The following is a 20,472-nucleotide window of genomic DNA, read 5'->3' as shown; positions in this document are numbered from 1 at the left end:
ATGTTTATAAATAACAATGAAAGACAAAGTGGATGAGGTAGTATCTTTTATTGGACCAATGTGTTGGTGAGAAAGGCAAGATGCAGAGCTGTGTGTGGCTCAAAAGCTTGTCTCTCACCAACAGAAGTTGGTCCAATAAAAAATATTACTTCACCCTCCTTGTCTCTCTAATATCCTGGGACAGACATGGCTTCACTGCACACAAATAATGTAATTTATATATATATTTAAAAGCAGCAAAGAGTCTTGTGGCACCTTATAGACTAACAGACGTTTTGGAGCAGAGCTTTCGTGGGTGAATACCCACTTCGTCGGTATTCACCCACGAAAGCTCTGGTCCAAAACGTCTGTCTATAAGGTGCCACAAGACTCTTTGCTGCTTTTACAGATCCAGACTAACACAGCTACCCCTCTGATACTATACATTTAAAGTTATCCTCAAGATATATTTTTCTTCACACCATATATTGTATAAAAATACCAAATATTTATCCATACCTGCGTATCATGGAAAATTGAAAACCCTGGATTTTCTTGTTGAATTACCTTGCTACCACCATAATATGCCTCATTTTCTGTCACTTGGTAATAATTCTACAGCCCTCACCTCACCTGCCTCATTTGAGGTCAGTAAGAGTACTCACAAATTCATAATTTTAAAGGCGGAAGTGTGGCCAAGGCAGCCTCTCTCCTGGTGGAATGCAAGTGAAGAAAACTGGTAACATGGTACACTTTCTTTAAGGGTATGTCTACACTACAAGACTATTTCGAATCAACTTAAGTCGAATTTGTGGAATCGACCTTATGAAGTCGAATTTGTGTATCCACACTAAATACACTAATTCGACTGTGTGAGTCCACAGTAACGGGGCAAGCGTCGACTTTGGAAGCGGTGCACTGTGGGAAGCTATCCCACAGTTCCCGCACTCGCCGCTGCCCATTGGAATTCTGGGATTTCCCCCCAATGCATGCTGGGGGGGAAAACTGTGTCGAGGGTGGTCCTTGGTAACTGTCAGCATTCAACCGTCACTCCCGCCGGTGGGAAATCAGTTTGCGCACTTTTCCTGTTATAAGTGACAGCGCGGACGCCACAGCTCTCCACTGCGATCATGGAGCCCGCTGCGATCATCGCTGCACTTATGGCCGTTGTCAACTCCTCGCACCTTATCATACATCTCTTCAACAGTCAGATGCTGAGAAATTGGGCGAGGAGGCAACGGCAGCGCGGTGAGGACATGAAGTCTCAGACTGGCACAGACCTGTCAGAAAGCACGGGACGCCGCGCCGTGGAGATCATGGTGGCACTGGGTCATGTTCATGCAATGGGACGGCGATTCTGGGCCCGGGAAACAAGCACGGACTGGTGGGACCGCATAGTGCTGCAGGTCTGGGATGAATCACAGTGGCTGCTAAACTTCAGGATGTGTAAGGGCACTTTCCTTGAACTGTGTGACTTGCTGTCCCCTGCCCTGAAGCGCAAGGACACCAGGATGCGAGCAGCCCTGACAGTGCAGAAGCGAGTGGCCATAGCCCTCTGGAAACTTGCCACGCCAGACAGCTACCGGTCAGTAGCGAACCACTTTGGCGTGGGCAAATCTACCGTGGGGGTTCCTGTGATGCAAGTAGCCAACGCAATCGTTGAACTCCTGCTCTCGAAGGTAGTGACCCTGGGAAACATCCAGGTCGTCATAGCTGGCTTCGCCATGATGGAATTTCCAAATTGTGGTGGGGCTATAGATGGGACTCACATCCCTATCCTGGGACCGGACCACCAGGCCAGCCAGTACATTAACCGAAAGGGCTACTTTTCAATGGTGCTGCAAGCACTGGTGGACCATAGGGGACGCTTCACCAACATCAACGTCGGGTGGCCAGGCAAGGTTCATGACACGCGTGTGTTCAGGAACTCTGGTCTGTTTAAACGCCTCCAGGCAGGTAGTTTCTTCCCGGACCACAAAATAACTGTTGGGGATGTGCAGATGCCTACAGTGATCCTCGGGGACCCAGCCTACCCGCTAATGCCCTGGCTCATGAAGCCCTATACAGGCGCCTTGGACAGTGAGAAGGAACTCTTCAACTACCGGCTGAGCAAGTGCAGAATGGTGGTGGAGTGTGCTTTCGGACGTCTCAAGGGGAGATGGCGGAGCTTACTGACTCGCTCGGATCTCAGCGAAAACAATATCCCCATTGTTATTGCAGCTTGCTGTGTGCTCCACAATCTCTGTGAGAGCAAGGGGAAGACCTTTATGGCGGGATGGGAGGTTGAGGCAAATCGCCTGGCTGCAGATTACGCTCAGCCAGACACCCGTGCGATTAGAAGATCCCAGCGGGAAGCGCTGTGCATCCGGGAGGCTTTGAAAGCTAGGTTCCTCAGAGAGCAGGGTAACCTATGACTGTCCAGTTGCTTTACAGAGAAGCTGAACCTGGCCATGTTTCTTTACCCATTTACTGTTGACTCTCCTCTGCAGTCTCATACCCCGTTCACCCCATTTGCCCCCTTCCAACACACGTGTAAAAATAAAGGTAATGGAGCATTGTTATTTAAAAACTTTTTCTTTAATAATGATTTCGCGTCAAAGGGTTGAAACAGGGACGCGGACTGTGGTGGGTAGGGTGTGCAGTGATGTAGAGACCACTTCTAGACTCTAGGAATGATAGGCTACTGCTCCTACAGCGGTCTCTGGGGGGAGGACGGTTACAGGTGGGTGTGCAGGAAGGGGTGAAGGGTGTAGGCTTTGGGACGGAGTTTGGGTGCAGCCTCTGGGCTGGGGGTGTAGGAAGGGGTGAGGGGTGTGTGGGAAGGGGGAGGAGGCGTAGGGGGTTGCGGGCTGTGGCTGTGGCTGAGGGTTTGGGGCATTGTAGAGGCTCAGGGCAATGGTAGAAGGGCAGGGTGATGGCAACATGCCTTGCCATTTGTGGATGGCAGGCGCTAGGACCATGGGGCAGCAGACAGCATTTGTGCCGGTAGCCACTCTACTGTCAGGTAGGGACGCAGCGCGGGGGGGGAGGGAGAGACGACACGCTGGGGGAGGGGTGGCAGGTGAGCGCTGGGACCTGCTCCAGGCAGGGAATTGACGGGGCGGGGGGAGACCCGCGTGGGCCAGGGCCCGATCCAGGCTGGGCTGGGGGAGAGACCCACCTCCAAGTATACCTGGAGCAGGGCACCTGCCGCCTATGAACAGAACATTAAAAACACCTCACAGACTGACCAGGGTGCCTAGTGACTGCACTCAGTGAATAATCTGCTGTTGATCCTGCCCCCATGTCTGTACCCTGTTCATGGTGACTGTCCTATGCAATTACCAAACCCCTCTCCCCGCTTCACAGAAAGTCTTCAGCAAACAAACATGACAGAAACAGTAATTAACAGCAAACTACTTTTAATACTCAACAACACAGTAAAGGTGAGAACTTTTCAAAATCTAGGGACTGAGAACTTTTGGGTAATTTAGCAGTCCGCTGTGGTGCAGTGACAGTTTTCACGGCCCTTGGTACCCCTCCTTCTTGTTATTCTGGGTGAGGTGGGTATTGGAGTGTGTGGCGGGGGAGGGCGGTTGCAGACACAGTGCAGGGGGGCTCTGTCCTCCTGCCTGCGGTCCTGCAGAACATCGACAAGGCGCCTGAGCGTGTCCGTTTGCTCCCTCAGTAGTCCAAGCAGCGTTTGAGTCGCCTGCTGGTCCTCCTGACGCCATCTGTCCTCCCGTTCGCTGTGTGAGCGCTGCTGCTGTGTGAGGTTCTCCCTCCACTGGCTCTGCTGGTCCGCCTCTGCTCTGGAGCAGCCCATAAGTTCAGCAAACATCTCGTCCCGTGTCCTTTTCTTACGACGCCTAATCTGCGCCAGCCTCTGTGAGGGGCATGGTGGAGCAGGTCGGGATACTGTTGCAGCTGTGTGAGGGGGAAAAGGGAGTGAATTGCTTACAAAGATGCATTTTCTTAAAAATGAAACATAGTCTACTCATTGCCTGTGAACCAGACCATGGATGGCACCTATCTCCTGAGCACTCACTCAGGGAAAGTTCGATTTGTCTGCATTCGCTTTCATTGCCTGGGGTATTGCACTGCAGACCAGACAAGCGGGGCAGGAAAGCTGAATCCGTGGAGCAGCCAGGCATGGTAAGCCAAAGGCTTTTGGCTGCTTAAAAGTCAATGTCCAGCTCTGTCCTCTTGCTGCAGGCAATCCTGAAAGCATAAACTCTGCCCCTGTTCCACCCCCTCGTGGTTTTCCCTTGGAAAAAATCCCTGTATGCTGCCACTCTGTAGCCTCCAGCACGTGGCTCTAAAGTGACGCTTCTTGTTGTTCTAAGGAACAGTGAAGCACTACCAATAGTAATAGTACACAAATCACTCTACTTACATGCAGGAGTCTGCGCGCGAGATCACCCTGAGAAGGGTGTCACGGAGAGACAGGGAGCGCATGCTGAATGAAAGCCAGCACAAGCCAGGGCCCTATGCTGCAATGCTCGTCAAGGCACTGGTCCCGGAGTACCAGCTGAGAGCGTGGCGCGGAAAAGTGTGCTACCTCGGAGCACCCAATAAGCCAGCTCTCCCCAGGAACCTCCTCCATAGGCTTTTCGACTACCTCCAGGAGAGCTTTGTGGAGATCTCCGCGGAAGATGCCTGTTCCATTCCCCTGCATATAGACCTTCTGTTTGCCTAGTCTATTTTCCTGTTCTTTTAAGAAATAAATGTTAACATGTTTAAAGCACTTACCGACTGATCCTTCTCCTGATTCAGGGTCCGTGGTAATGGCTGCGGAGGGTTGGTAGGGGATCTCAGTGAGGGTGATGAAGAGATCCTGGCTGTCGGGGAAATCAGAGTTGTAAGCGCTGTCGACTGCCTCCCCCTCCTCATCTCCTTCCTCATCTTCCCCATCTGCGAACGTCGACGAGGAACTGGCCGTCGACACTATCCCTTCGTCAGAGTCCACACACACTGGTGGGGCAGTGGTGGCAGACCCACCAAGAATGGCATGCAGTGCCTCGTAGAAGCGGCATGTCTGGGGCTGGGCTCCGGAGTGTCCGTTTGCCGCTTTGATTTTATGGTAGCCTTGTCTCAGCTCCTTGACTTTCACGTGGCACTGCATTGCATCCCGGCTGTATCCTCTGTCTGTCATGGCTTTGGAGACCTTCTTGTAGGTCTTCGCATTCCGTTTGTTGGAGCGCAGCTCTGAAAGCACAGACTCATCGCCCCACACACTGATCAGATCCAAGACCAGGGCCGGCTCCAGAGCGCAGCGGGGCAAGCACCCGCCTGGGGCGGCCCTTTCCCGGGGGGGCGGCAGGCTGGGCCGGCGGACCTGCCGCAGTCATGCCTGCGGGAGGTCCACCGGAGCCCCGGGAGCAGTGGATCTGTCGCAGGCATGACTGCGGAGGGGATGCTCGGCTGGCAGCTCGGCTGGACCTCCCGTAGGCATGACTGCGGGAGGTCCACCGGAGCCGCCGGACCAGCGAACCGCCCGCAGCTGCGGGAGGTCCAGCCGAGCCGCGCGACCAGCGGACCCTCCGCAGTCATGCCCGTGGGAGGTCCGCTGCTCCCGCGGCTCGGGGGCGCCTCCCGGGCATGACTGCTTGGGGCGGCCGAATATGTAGAGCCGCCCCTGTCCAAGACTTCCCGGTCAGTCCATGCTGGGGACCTCTTTCTATTCTGGGATTGCCTGGACTCCTCTGCTGGAGAGCTCTGCATCGTTGCCGGTGCTGCTGAGCTCGCCACGATGTCCAACCAGGACATGAGATTCAAAGTGCCCAGACAGGAAAAGGAATTCAAATTTTCCCGGGTCGTTTCCTGTGTGGCTGGTCAGAGCATCCAAGCTTGGACTGCTGTCCAGAGCGTCAACAGAGTGGTGCAATGTGGGATAGCTCCCGGAGCTACTAAGTTTGATTTGCATCCACACCTAGCCTAATTCGACAGAGCCATGTCGAATTTAGCGCTACTCCCCTCGTCGGGGAGGAGTACAGAATTCGAACTAAAGAGCCCTCTATGTCGAATTAAATGGCTTCCTGATGTGGACAGGTGCACGGTTAATTCGAATTAACGCTGCTAAATTCGAATTAAAGTCCTAGTGTAGACCAGGCCTAAGTCTGCATATTTTGAAAATGGGTTTAGCTACAGAATATAGCAGAGATATCACAGAAAGTTTTTTTTCCCTAAATGCATTTTGAATCAGTGCTACGTTTGAAGGTGATGAGTGAAATCCTGGCTCCACTGAAGTAAATGGTAAAATTCCAGTGGCATCAGCTGGGAGTTTCCCATTTACTTGAACAAGGCCAGGATTTCACATTATGTCAACAAACCATCAGAAGGAAGCTGTGTTTTAAACCATTACTTACCTAGCTACAAGTAAACTATGCTAAAAGGTGGTGGAGGATGATAATCTAGTCTGACGTCCCAGATAACAACACAGGCCGGAGAACTCACCCACAGGAGGGAGGGCTGCAGCACCCCTCCCTGACACTGCAAACCCCTCCCTGATTTGTTTGTTTGCCTTGCCCGAGCACCCTGGTGCTGATCAATGGCTACTTATTCTTTACTGAGCGCGGGGGGCTTTGCAGCCACCAATGGAGGAGGCATGAACACAGCCCTGCACAACAGCCAGCCTCTGAGCCAAGCCAGGCGCAGCTCGTCACTTCCGAGGGCCCTGATGCTTTCACATGGTTTCCCTCAGAGGCAGCAGAATGCGCGGGGCCAGTGCAGCAGCTGAGGCTGCGGCCTCTTGGGGGGTGTTTCCAGGAGGCACGAGACGGCCGGGACGCCACGCGCGGGGACATGTCACTGACGAGAGGCGCGCGCGCACCCCCTTACCCCCGCCCCGCCCACGCTAGGCCTGCGCGGGACCCTCTGCCTGGGTCCCCCAGCGCCCCACTCGTCCTGGATTACCCAGAACACCCTTCTCCCGCGCATGCGCAGCGGGGCGTCCGCTCAGGAAGAGGAAAATGGAATAAACAAGCCCTGGCCCGGGCCCATTGACGAGCCGCCTCCGCCCCTCACCCCCGGCGGGCTGAGCCGCGCGGCCCCTTTAAGAGAAGCACAATCGCGCCCCCGGCTCCCCCCTTCCGGAGTCGGAGCTCCGGGTGACGGCGGCGGCTCCCGGGCCTCTCCCCATGGTGCTGAGGCTGGCGGCGTTGCCATGAACAGCGGCGGCCTCCCCTGCCCGTCCCCGGCGGGCCCGTCCCCGGTGGCGGGGGCCCCGGCGGGGGTCGGGGCGGTGGGGGTCCCGGGCCCGGCCCCCGGCGCGGGGCTGAAGCTGAAGTTCTGCCGCTACTACGCCAAGGACAAGACCTGCTTCTACGGGGAGGAGTGCCAGTTCCTGCATGAGGAGCCCGGCGCCGCCGCCCCCGCCTGCCCCGGGCCCCCGCCCGCCCTCGGGGGGCTCCCGCTCGGCCTGCCCGGCCCCAGCGTCCCCGCCGCCGCCGGGCCCGGCTACCCGCACGGGGCAGCCCCCGGAGCGGCGCCGGCGGTGGGGCCTAAGAAGGCCGAGCTGGGGGGCAGCCACGGCGCCGGCGGAGGAGGAGGCGGCGGCGGGGGGCTGGATGGACCGCGGCTGGCGAGTGAGTGCGGGCGAGGGAAGGAGACAACGGCCGAGTCCCGGCTGGTGGGAACTGGCAGGGACAGGGCCGGGCAGCCCGTCCTGCCCGCGGGCGGGGAGGGGGCTGGGGATGCTGGGAAAGGTGACCCCTCCCCCGCGGATACAGGGAGAGGAGGAGGCTCGCGTTTGTATCCCGCGGGTGCTGGTTAGAGAGGCAGGAAATGGGGATACCAGGGGAGGGTGTCCCCCTCGGTGCTGGTTAGGGATGCAGGGTGGAGATGGGGATGCCAGGGAGGGTATCCCCCGTGGATTGTGGTTAGGGATGCAGGGGGTGATGAGGGTTACCAGGGAAGGTGTCCCCTGTGGATGTTGGTTAGGTATGCAGGGGAATGGTGGGGGATACTAGAAAGGGTCTCCCCCGTGGATATTGGTTAGGTGTGCAGTGGGGTTGGTGGGTGGCAGAGATGTGTGGGAAAACACCTAGCATGTTGTGGGTAGTACCAGAAGCAAATACTAAACAACAATGGTGATGGCTGAGGTTGGTGGTTGGGGAGATTCAGTGTGAGTAGCTTGGCACTGTGTAAAAGGAAACTAGATTAATTTATTCACAGATGCTTTGAAATGACCTGCTGCTTTTCATATCTTTTTCATCTTTATACTGTCCCCCCAAAACCACCAGTTTGCTGGTACATGTGTAGGTGCACAAAACTCCTAATCTCCTTTGGGGCCTCAGTTCCCAGTTTTTCATATTTGGAATCTGTTAAAACTTTTTTTTTTTAACAGAAGCTTACTCAAATACTTTCTGGCTGACATCAGGGACATCCAAAAATATGTAGGCAAAACGGAGCCTGAATACAGCAGCAGGTAAAGGGTTTTTGTATCTGAGTCAAAACAGGATACTCAAAGCTTTCTGCTTAAGGGTTCTGCTGGAAGAGAGACTAGCATGAAGAAGCTATTTCACTAGTAGCTTTGTAGGGTAGTCAAGTTCGGACAATTTTTAAATGAGATTCTTTTGATGGGAATCTTAAATTTCCCAACTGAAACACTCATAATATAGCTCTTCATCCTCAGATGGCATTACTTTTTTTTTTAAGTATTTCAGAATAAGTCCCCTTCCTCACCTCTCTTTCTCCTTCCCCTCAAAAAAGTGAGAATTGCAAGTTCCTGAGTTCCATATTAAGCTGAGTTACTGTCACTTATCGGTGATGCACTTGCTATACTTGAGCTTTATTAGCTGTGCACTTGAGACTTACAGAAAACTAGCTTTGTAAGTGACTTGGTCTGTAGTTGCAGCAGCACTCAGCATAGCAAAATCTTCTTAGCTGTGGAGCTTTTTAAAAAAAGATTGTCATGCTCTTTTAAATTAGTACGCTACATTTGGTTGCATTATGGGTTTGTGGCATAAACTTAAAGTTTATTTGCATGAAATGACTTCTAACTATCAAATGTTTTCATGGTACTTTTCTGAAATTCAGGTAGTGATGGATGCTGTAGATATATAGCTGACAGACAGCAAGTTTGTTCATGGTATTCGATCTCTCTACTAATGAACTTTGTTGCTTTTGTATCTAACAATAAATTATAACAACTACTTGCCAAGTTTCAAGATTGCTCATATTTACTGTGGTGAGCCTGTTCCATTGAGCAGTGTTATCTAGGTAGTTAATGTGAGATTGACAAACATAGGCATGTAATACTGTCATATGTACTCTTACAGGAGGAGACAGTAGCACCATCTATGGTTAAGATTGCCCAACATTTTTCCATATAGGACCCTGTTTTCAGTTTCTTATAATTTGGCAAACGTTAACTGGTGGAACTGAAATTTTTGAAGCCAGTTACCAGTTCAGTTTGAATTTTTTGGGGGGAAAGTTTCAGCAAAAATGGGTCAGCCATTTGTCAGAACAAAGTTTGGAGAAAAATACTCTTTTTTTCAATGTCCAAAAAATTCTTACATCCTTTCATTAAGAAGCACTAGTGTGGCCAGGCTTGGTGCAGGATTTGAAATTTGGCAGGAGGGTTTCTTTTGGGTCAGAGATGTCTCTTTTGCTGTTCCTGTGAGTGGGAAGAAATTCCAAGTTATAAGCCTTTAAAAATTTCACTGTGCATACGTTCAGCATTGGACTTGAGAATTTACCAGCTACATTCTCTGAAGATTTTGTGTGTACTGAGCATGCTCCAGCCCAGGGCAGTGGCGACTGAGTAGGACAAGGGGTCCCCAACGCGGTGACCGCTGGTGCCATTGCGCCCGCAGGGGCGTCTAAGTGTGCCCGCGTACTGGATGGTGGACGAGCATCCGCTGAAATGCCACCGACAAGCCGCGTCATCCAGAAGTGTCACCGCCAATTTTCGGCGGTATTTTGGCGGCGATGCCTCTGGATGACACTACTTGTTGGCGGCATTTTGGTGGCGATGCTGATTAACGTTGCCGCTTGTCGGTGGAATTTCGGCGGGTGCTCTTCTGCCGCCACCATCCTCCGTGGCTCGTCATCTGGCGCCTGCCAGATGAAAAAGGTTGGGGACCACTGGAGTAGAACTTTCCTTGTAGTTGCAGCTCCCTGCTCCTGTGGCCCCAGATGCAGGAACTGAGCGATGTCAGACTTATTTCTATGCCCTCATTGCTTTTCCTGCTGAGTCTCAGGCAGTGTGGAGGAGGAAGCCACCTGGTTCAAATGCAAGAGCACAGAATGGGCAGTGCTAATTGAATGATCTGCTATTCAGTAGCTTATTTACTACACACACTATTTAAACTCTCCTCTGAATACAGAATTATTAATTTCCTAATAGGCCTTTCTGCCTCACTCATCCCTATAGTATCTGAAATCATAATAAATGTTTGTTTATTTTCACAACACTCCTGTGAGGTGAGGGAGTGTTATTCCCATTTCACAAATGGGGAGCTGAGGTATAGAGAGATCAAGATCACAATCATCCACTAATTTTGGGTGCCTAATCTGAGAAACCTGATTTTTCGGGTGGGAAGTTCTTAAGTGCTTTATTTGTTCAAAACACAGCTCACATTGATTTTAATTGCATCTGTGAGTACTCAGCACTTGTGCAAATCAGACCCCAGGATCTCAGGCTGGGCATCCAAACATGAGGCCAATTAGTGACCGCCTATGAAAATTTTGTTTTGCGTGGCTTGCCCACTGTTAGAAATTCTGATATAGGGATAAATCCAGTTCTCCAGGGCAGCATTCAACTGCCTTAGCCATGTGACCATTCATTCTCTTCCTGCGGTCCCCTGCCTCATTTACTACACACCTTTCATCTTCTGCAAAAACTTAAACAGGGGTCCTACAGACAGTCTAATCTACATAGCCCTGGTTCATTCCCTGGAGCTGTCACCCTGTGCACTGACAGAGGCAGAGGTCTCATGGAAAAAGTAGCATGTGATCATATATTCAAAAACTATCATTATGCGTACATCCATGGGTCATGGCAACTTTAATTCTGGAATTTCGTAACTTTTGAGTGCTTAACTTTGCGACCATAATATTCTTTTAATTTTTGTGTGTGTAATTTTTATACGCAAGTAAAGATTGTGGTGTAGGAACTATTAAAATTATCTGCTAACTCCTTTGGATGCTTTTTACTATAAAATATTGTAATAGTTAAAATTTTTCTTAATCTTCTTTCATCTTGTTTTTAAATATAGTTGAGTATCTCAAAAGTAAAAACATAGGGAGCTACATCTGCTTTCATAGCTCTGCCATGACAGCAGCACCATGCTGCTGTGGTGTTAGGTATGCACATGCAAGGAGCTGGCCATGAGAACAGTGGTACTTCTATTGTCGGGTTGATTGTTGAGCTCTAGTTCCCCTTATTCCCAAGTCTAGGGCCATGTCTACACTATAGACTTAAGTGGACCTACGTTAGGTCCACACTACGCTCCTTCTGTTGGTGGTGCGCTTCCTTACCAAAGCACTTCTACCAACTGAAGAGGGGCAGTGTTGGGGGGCCTGAAAGCTAGGGCTCTCAACCCCATGCAGCTCCCCATGGGGAGCCCAGCTGCCTCCCAGGGTTCTCACCTTCCCATTCCCTGATGAGAGCAGGGAGCTAGGGTCAGCTGGGCTCTAGCTGCTGGGTTTTCTTATCTGTTTCGAGGCGTCATGAAGCCCTGAAATTGAGAAGACAGCAAACAGCCAATGTAAGTAACCCAGCTGGGGAAGGTGGTGTTATTATGTTGATATAGTAGGACATTTACATTGGTTGGGCAAGGCTGTGGTGTGTACACTGTGACATATTTAGGTTGATGTAAGCTGTCTTATGTCGACCTACCTGTGTAGTGTAGACCAGGCCTTGGTGTCCTCTTCCTTCTTAACCCTATTCTAGTCTTGTCCTCTCAACATTCCTTTTTCCTTCTCTTTATTCTTTATCAATAAATCCTTCCTCAAATTCTCTGTAGGACACTTCCGGTAAAAAATAAATAAAAGTAGAACAAAATTTAACTTGACCACAACACTTGAGGTAGTAGTGCTGCTCTAGGGCCCTCCATTGCAGCACTGGTTCATAATTCAGACTATCCATGATCTGGAGGTGGAAGGGGTGTGGAGACCGGGATCACAACAAGCTGGCCTGATAGTCATAGTGCTGTTGCTCTTACAGCCAGCAAACTACACATTTTCAAGCTTACTGTGATAATAGCAGTAAGCAGCTGCTGCCACCGTAGGGGCAACACTACAACACCGTAGGGACCATGCATACCATCACTTTCAACAAATTAAGCCAGTTCAAGAAATTGTTTTTTTAGGTGAGACCTACAGTTTAGATTTTATAACATTGGTTATAGAAACTTGTTCATAATATCTGTTTTTAAAAAAGGTGTTGAAGACTTAACCATCACCATTGTTTTGAAACAACATACAATAGTTCAGAGACTCAGAAAGACAAACTGACCAGCAAGCTAGATCTTTAAAAAACAAAATCCAAAAGAACTCCAGAAACAGAACTTGGATTGTAATCTAATGCAGTGGTTTTCAAACTGTGGTCTGTGGATCCTGGGCATCTGCAGACCGTCTAAGGTTTCCAAAGGGGTCCAGACTTCTATTTGAAATGTAGGGGTCCGCAAATGAAAAAAGGTGAAAACCCACTGTTCTAATGTATTGTAACAGAACTGAGCGTTATTTTAAATATGTAATTTTTACCTTTGAAACTATTTTTATATTGCATCTTACCTGATATTATATTGCAGCGTACCATATTAAGGTTAAGATTTCATTTTACCCAACACAGTCTACATATTGTGTCTAATTTGCAGTAAATATAGTTTTTAGTGAAGAAATTCTGAGGTGGGAGAGGAGGAATGTTGAGTTAAGATTTGGCCATATTAGTGGATGCCGATGGTGAGAGATCTAAGAAGAGATTGGTAGAAATGCAGAATTGGATGGAGACTAGTAAAGAGTACACTGGTAGACTTGTGAATCATCAGTGTAGAGAATGGTAGCTTTAAGATTTGTGAGTGTATGACACTATGCAAAGAAAAAAGTGGAATCAAAGAAAGAGAGGACCAAAGATGGAGCCAGTTATGTAGTTATGCATGATACTATAACTTGGTGTAATGGGATTAAAATGAAGAGAGAAAAATTTAGGCTGATCAGGAGAAACATCTGGGCAGAGAGATGATCAGGCTTCCAAGGGAAGTGGTGGAAGCTCCATTTCCTGCAACATACAAAAATAGATCATGATGCTAGGCGTACATCTACACTGCACTCTTAGCCTGGACTCTGCCTCAGTTTTGAGCCCAAGCCTCTCTTCAGTCCACACACATCAGTCTGACTCGAGTCAGCAAGCACTCAGGATCCAGTCTTAGGACCCTTGCTCTGTGTGTGTGTGGTGGGTGTCAGAGCCCAAATCCCACTGTGACTCAGGTCCAAACCCTTTCATTTTGCAGTCTGGACACAGTTCAAGCTGCAGACCTGAGTCAGAAGGATCTTGTATAGACCTGTTAGTAGGGCTGAGAGACCCAAGTCCAGCAATTGTAAGCCCAGGTTTACAGTTTAGTGTGGACATTCAACTGAGGGCTTGGAAACAGCATGTTACCAAGCCTGGGTCCCACAGATGTGGGCTTAGTCAGCAGTGTAGACATACCCTAGAAAAGGTAGAGTTGGAAACCGTCCTGCACTGCTGATGAGATGGGCTAGGCTGCCTAGTGTGTGTATTTTAGTACAATCCATAGGGAGTTAAAGGAGCACTAATCGCATTGCCTTTGTTTTTGTGTGGCTGAATTTCGAAGTCATCTTGCTGCTTTGTACTTTCACTGATTTGAGAAGAGTAAATCGTTTTAGTCACCTAGTTAAAGCATTCTGTTCCTGAACATTCTTTGCTGAGAATTTACTTTTGGAAACGAAATACAAGCTTAAGAGTCAGGCCCTGGTCATGGATTGTACAAGCCATAGTCAGGTTGGCTGTTTTGAGAGTTTATATGTCATAAATATGAACCAACTCTGTATGGTTAATGGCTGTCCCTCCTCACCATAAGGATAGGAAAATACCAATAGTAATCTTAAGCAGCAGAACATTTTTACTGTCTTCCCTCTGAAAAGAAAAAAAATAACCTTTAGATACCCACACTTTAAATTTTGTATATTCTTAATAGTTCTCTGTTACTTTATTTTCATCAGAATTTTGATGCAGTATATCCTGAAGAGAGAGAGAGTTTGTGGAAAGCACTTGGAGAGAACATATTTTGAAGGTGTGAGGATTGAGTAATTGCTGTGGAGTGTGGGTGCCGAGAGAGTAATTCTGTTATCACCATTTTAGTGCTGAGGTGTTACTGGTTTTGTAAAAATAAAAAGGAAGAAATTACATGTGCTCTCAGGAGCTTGCAATCTAGATTAGACACATCTATGGTATGCACATTTTGCAATATTGAACAGGAAGATTAGCTCTCCTATTAGTAGTAGTAGGGTATAGTTTGTTTATTTTATGTTTTTCTGTTTTTTCCCTTTCTGTTTGTAAATAAATTCCTGATCACTAAGGTGGAGTGTTTGTAATAAAGGCAATTAGTTTTAGTCTTGCCTTGAGAAATGCTATATTAAAAACAGACCTAGAAGGGATATCAGAGTTAAAAGATTATAACAGTGGTAGTGACAATACATAGAATCACTTACCACGTGATATAAAGCACATAATTTGTACTTGAGCCATTAAACAGTACACAAATGTTGATTTTTAACCCAGGTATATGGTGTTATTTCTAGATAGAAGAAATGTCACTACAAAATAAAGTAGGTCAGATATAAGCCCTACAAATATAATATTTTAATGAAGCCAAAGCAATTTTCCTAAGTTTTAAATGACATCTCTCACACACCGGCTTTATGTTTGCTGCAAAAAATAATTTGTTTTTTATCTCTGTAAAATTCAAGAGGAGACAAGCCACTGTAGTTTTTATCTCACAGTAGCTAGTTGAGTTAAACCCTTGGGGGCAGGGTGGGGTGAGGGGATTAATTTCAAGTAGCCTACATTGAGGTTAAAATTTACCTGTTCCTTGTCTCTAACAGGATTTTGAATCTAGATAGCCATCTCATTGTAAAAACACACCTTTTATTGCAGACATAGCTATAATTTAGGATTTTAAGCAGTGATGGCAACACACAAGGTTCAGTTTGGATATTACTTTTCCAGAAGTCTGATATTTTTTAGCACAGCATTAGGAACAAAGATAATATTCTGTTCTTCAATAACAGAGATGTTTAACACTTATTTAATGCCAATACATAGTAAACACTTGAGAGAAAGGTTGTCCTAGTAAAAGATTAACGCATCTGTCCCTTTGATTAATCTATAAGAAAGCTCTCTATATATGAGACCTCGAGCAAAGCCAGGGAAGACCAAATTTTAGATTCCTGTTATTTTTAAGATTAAAAACAAGCAGAAAAGTCTTCTCCCAAACCTTTGTTTCAGACCATATTTACACCACACAAAAAGGGCACAAACCCAACTCTTTAGGCTTACCTTTCAGGTCCCGTTTTAAGCCTTGTTTCATAGTTATGCAGCACATGAAAAGCAGAGCTTCCTGTTAAGCAGGCGTACTTGGAGCTGCTCTCAACTTCTTTCAGTAATCCTGGAGTAGAAAGGGAGATTTGACCATCAGGGCCGGTGTAACCATTTAGGCAACCTAGGCAGTCGCCTAGGGCACTAGGATTTGAGGGGTGCCATTTTCTTCGTCAGCGATTGCGGCGGCCAGATGTTCTGATTAGCGCCGCAAGCTTGGGAGGCGGGAGAAGTGCAGCAGCCACGGCATGCTCGGGGAGGAGGTGGGGTAGGGGTGAGCTGCTTCACTTCTGCCTGGCGCCGCAAGCCTGGGAGGCGGGAGAAGTGAAGCTGTCACGGTGTGCTCGGGGTGCTCGTGCGCAGAGCAGGGGTGGGCGGGGGGGGGTGCCTGAGGGTGGGGGGTAGGGAGCTGCCGCAGGGGGGGGCACCTCAGAGCGGAGGGAGGGAGCTTCCGTGGGGGGGTGGGCACCTCAGCGCGGGGGCGCGGGGTGGGGGGAAGGGTGCAAGGTGGAAGTTTTGCCTAGGGTGTGACACATCCTTGCACCGGCCCTGTTGACCATATTACCTATTAGTGTTTATATTAGACTTGCCCTTCAGTTTCCAACATTGCATGTGATTTATCCAGCTGAAAGTCGCTTACAGACTCTTCTCGAAGTTTGGTATGTCTAGGCATTTATACCAGGATCATCACTGAGGTTTCCAAACACCTAAGTTGTGACTAAATTGTTTGTAACTGAAAATATTGTCAAAAGCAAAGTCAAATAAGAGAAAAAGCTGTTAACAGCATTTGTGGTATTCCAGAAAATAGATCAAGTGACAACTGCCTCATCTATTTAGGTGCTTATCAAGTACCCATTGCTGTAGGAACGGTTTTCCCCCCAAAAATAATCTTATAGAAGACATGGTTCGACTAAGTGGGCTTTGTTTCTCTTGTCTTCTAGAAAGATGTCTGGAAACTATTTTTCCCTCTTCTTTTAATGTATGTCTATTTGAGCTGCATCTTGTCCCTTTCTATCTATCTTTTCTTAGTCATTGCTGGTGATGTGGGAAGGCTATGTTAAAGAAATGAATCTTGGGTTTTACTTTGAAGGCAGGGTTCACTCTTCACCTCTGGAATAGAATTCCATAACCTCAAGCTATTACCAGGAAAACTCTTGTCCTCTGCGCTAATGAGTTTAACCCTTGAGGTCATTCACTGAATCATTCCTGTGGAGCATGATTGTTAAGGAACGTTGAGTTGTTCTACTAAGTAATTTGGTACAATGCAGTGGAAGGCTGTATGGATACCACCTTGAAATCAGCATGTTTCTTTATGGGGAGCCAGTGTAGTTAGTGGAGCACCATAGTCGTGTGCTCTTAGTGGCTGGTGATGCGTGGGACATGGGTTATTGTGCTTTGGTCTGGTTAGGATCTTTTAAAGGTCAGTGTAATTACTCTGTAGTACGGCGAGGTGCAGTAACCTAGCAAGGAAGTTATGAAGTCATGGACAGCCGGCCAGATCATTACTCTACAAAAGAGGCTGAGACTTTTTCCAGGTACAGATAAGAGAATATTTTGGAGTAGCTACAGCTCTTGTGAGTATCCAGAAACACCAAGGAGTCCAGGAAAACTCCCAACCTACAGAATGACATGGCATTTTCAGGTAGACTCTCCCTGAGAGATGCTGTGGTGGACAGCTCTTAAAAATGTTTTCATTATTCTAGTGCTATCAGTATTGAAGTGAGTGAGAGAGTTTGGGGGTCATCTGCATATTGTTGACTTGTGGGACTACAACATTTCATTCTTTTCCTCAGTGGCTTATAGATGTTTAACAGGATGGGTGATTATAGTGTTGAGGAACAATGTAGGTGACCAGTCTTGTAGGGAATGAGGAACTGTTCATCATTGCACTCTACACGGGGATTAAAAAAATCCGTGGCTGACTTGTGTCAGCTGATTTGGGCTTGCAGGGCTGTGTCTTTTGGGCTGAAAAATTGCTGCGTAGATGATTGGACTGGAACTGGAGCCTGAGTTCTGGGTCCCCGTGAAGGTGGAGGGTCCCAGAGCTCAGGCTGCAGCCTGAGCCTAAACGTCTACACAGCAATTTTTAGCCCTGCAGCCCAAGCCTGAGTCAGCTGACCTGGGCCAGCCGTGGCCTTGCCACAGGGCTTTTATCCCTGTGAAGACATACTCTAAGTATGTCAAAGCAAAAAATGCTGTCAAATGCACAAAGTAACCAACTGAAAAAAAGGTTTTTTCTCTAACCTTTCCCAGTTATTTTTGTAATCTTGAATGTTGCTTGTAACTATAATGTAGCAGAGAAGTCAGGTGTGTAAAACCAGTCTTTATAATAAAGGACAATGTAAAAAATTATGCCCGGCATACCTTTTCGCACAAGAAATCCATGTGGCATTCCTAAACAGATTGTAATATTTGAGGAAGTTTAGGGTGCAGTCTGAGACATTCCATTGCAGTAAATCATCAGGATTGGATGTAATCCGAGGGTTCTGAAGGAAATGTAGTGTGAAACAGCAGAAATGCTGATGAGTTTATACAGTGTGTCTTGGAATGGTAACTGTTCTTGAAACTTTGAAAGTTGCTAATAGCCTTCACCAGTCAGGAAGGACATGGATTTAACTTGTACAGTGTAGCATAAAGCTGCAGCAGTACCTCAGCTTTCAATACTGACTGAAATTGAAGCAGAGAAGACCCGTGATTCCAGGACAGTAGACACCTCAATGTGAACCTAAGCAATTCTGAATGAAAAATAACATGAAAACAACTAATTGTCACTAAACAGAGCCCCAAATTTCCATCTTGAAAAAAAAACTGGTGAATATCTGTACATCTGGGTATAGTTCTTAAACTTTGTATTTGTGGATAATTTGTTTTTAAATCATAAGATACATACAGCGCATAATCAGCAATAACCCAAATTTAGGTGAGTAAATTTAAAAATACAGTTTAGATATTAGCAGCCAAGTATTTGGATACATCACTCATGAAAAGTTATACAGAGAGTTGGTTGTGGAAAGCACATATATCAATGAGTGAAGATTGTCCCTCAGTAACTGAGAATTTAGGGTAGGTTGTCATTTGGAAAATACAATCCATGAGGAGAGTATTTCAGTTACTTTCTCCACTGTGCTTCTCATCGGCACTCCAGCTCATCCTTCCTGGTATTGCAGATGTCTGGTGATGTGTTCTGTGTAGATGTCCCTTGACCACCTGATGACGTCTGACACCATGAGTTGCTGCATCAGCCAAGCGTAGTTGACCGATTCTGCATTCCTGCAACACTTGCTCGTTACTGGGGTCCCATGCGCCCAGGGCTCTGATGATCAGCGTATGTGTCTGAGCCTGGTAACCCTAGCTCTCAAGGTGTCAGCCAGAGGGACATATTTATCCACCTTTCGAGCTGACCCTTCCTAGTCCAAGTTGGATCCTGACTAACAGGGGGTGGAAACAGTATGTGGCAGCTCTGCAATTTTCAGTATTCTCATTACAATAGGTCTACAGAATGGTATAGTCTTGTTCCATTATTCTGAATTCACACTTCCCACCTACACAGCTATGGGGGAGGGGGGTAAGAACAGGGCCAAACTGCAGATGGAGTAGTAGTTCTGGTTCCATGCTGGGCTTTAGCAAGGGGGGCCTCATTAGAGCTCCCTCTTGGCTGTTCTTCTGGAGTTGTGGAAGAGGACCGACAAGGTGCTGCAGGTACAGATATGGCTCTACCTCCCTGTTCCCTTAGTCCTTAAATTTAAGATTCAAAACTGACTTGAAGAAAATTTCATGTCCTTTTTGATGATATGTAGTTGGGGTCTCTAACATCTGTAGTACACCTCTCCTGAAAAACTCTTCAGTAGCCAGCTAAATGCTAAAGTCATGACAGCATGAGTTTAATTAAGGGCATGTCTTCATTGCAAAGATATCTTGTAATAACTCAAGTGTTCCCCTTAACTTGTCCCCTGCGTTCACACACAACCTGACATTCAAGTGCAGTGGTGCTATTAACTTAAGTTGGCTGGCTCAAATGGGGATATAGGCTGAAGTGTGAGCAAGCGCAACTTGTCAGTTGCTAACTGGGTGCTGGTTAGTGCCACTTGAGTGCTGCTGCTACTCTAATGCCTTCTTTGTTTCTTCTGGAAAAACTTTACTGCTATCTATCTGTTCTAGTTTGGAAGCAGGGAAGTTACCAACCAGCTCATGCAGCCTGTTTTGGCATTCGAAACCCTACATTCTCACCTGTGGGTGTGAATACCAGCAACTGCAATCCTTCAGCTTGGTACAGAGATCCATTTGATTCTATTTGACAATGGTGACTAGGAAGACATGTTAGCATGCTACCAACTGGCTGGAGCTGATACCAAGGTTCAAGTTGCACTGATGTGGTACAGGTCTTTCCTCTGAGTTGGATCTGTGCCTTGCCATCACACATTTATGCTTTGTGGAGGGTTTCTTTACTGAAACATACCTTCCATAGAACCATAAAATCTTGATTCTTTGCTGTTAGTTAGTGTGTTTTAGGTCTTCATGAAATTACTATTTATTTTATTCTTAAAAATCCTTGTTGCACTGTAGTAGCAAATTTATATAGGTACAGTTGAATTACTTTTATTATAAGCCTTTGTTTCTAGACACTTAACTTTCTGAAAATATGCCTTGGGAATTAAATCTTTCATGCTTGCTCTTAGCCTAGAAGAACTTTTAGGCAACATAGTGTCTGTGCTGTAAGATGTTTGAGTTCTTCCCCGCACATCATTTTAAGTTGTTAACTTGCTATGAATGTTGCCATCAAGAGGAATGAATACATTGTTTGAAAAATAGTTGTTTGAGAAATAAATTATTGAACATTTTGAGAACTTCTTACTATGTATGCAAGATCATTACTCTCCTTTCTTTTTTAAAAAATTCTTCCTTTCCTGATGCTCCAACCACATTACTTCCTATTCTGATACCTTCACTTGTTC

General features: G+C 47.3%; 1 protein-coding gene across 5 annotated transcripts in view; it reads left to right on the top strand.

The window, feature by feature from the left end:
• Positions 1–6,930: 6,930 nt before the first annotated feature.
• The window catches only part of PAN3 (poly(A) specific ribonuclease subunit PAN3), a 114,457-nt gene continuing 100,915 nt past the window's right edge, over positions 6,931–20,472 (top strand). For 4 of the 5 annotated variants that reach the window (XM_045016868.1, XM_045016849.1, XM_045016839.1 and 1 more), the window contains exon 1: positions 6,931–7,544. In XM_045016868.1, the coding sequence (XP_044872803.1) occupies positions 7,124–7,544 (421 nt within the window). In that variant the 5' untranslated portion in view covers positions 6,931–7,123. The remainder of the gene's footprint in view (positions 7,545–20,472) is intronic. The other variant, XM_045016858.1, reaches the window with a different exon arrangement.

Source organism: Mauremys mutica, chromosome 1, assembly GCF_020497125.1.
Source record: "Mauremys mutica isolate MM-2020 ecotype Southern chromosome 1, ASM2049712v1, whole genome shotgun sequence".
NCBI classification, from domain to species: Eukaryota; Metazoa; Chordata; order Testudines; family Geoemydidae; genus Mauremys; species Mauremys mutica.
The sequence above is the reverse complement of the archived record's forward strand: the minus strand, read 5'-3'. Positions and strand labels throughout refer to the sequence as shown.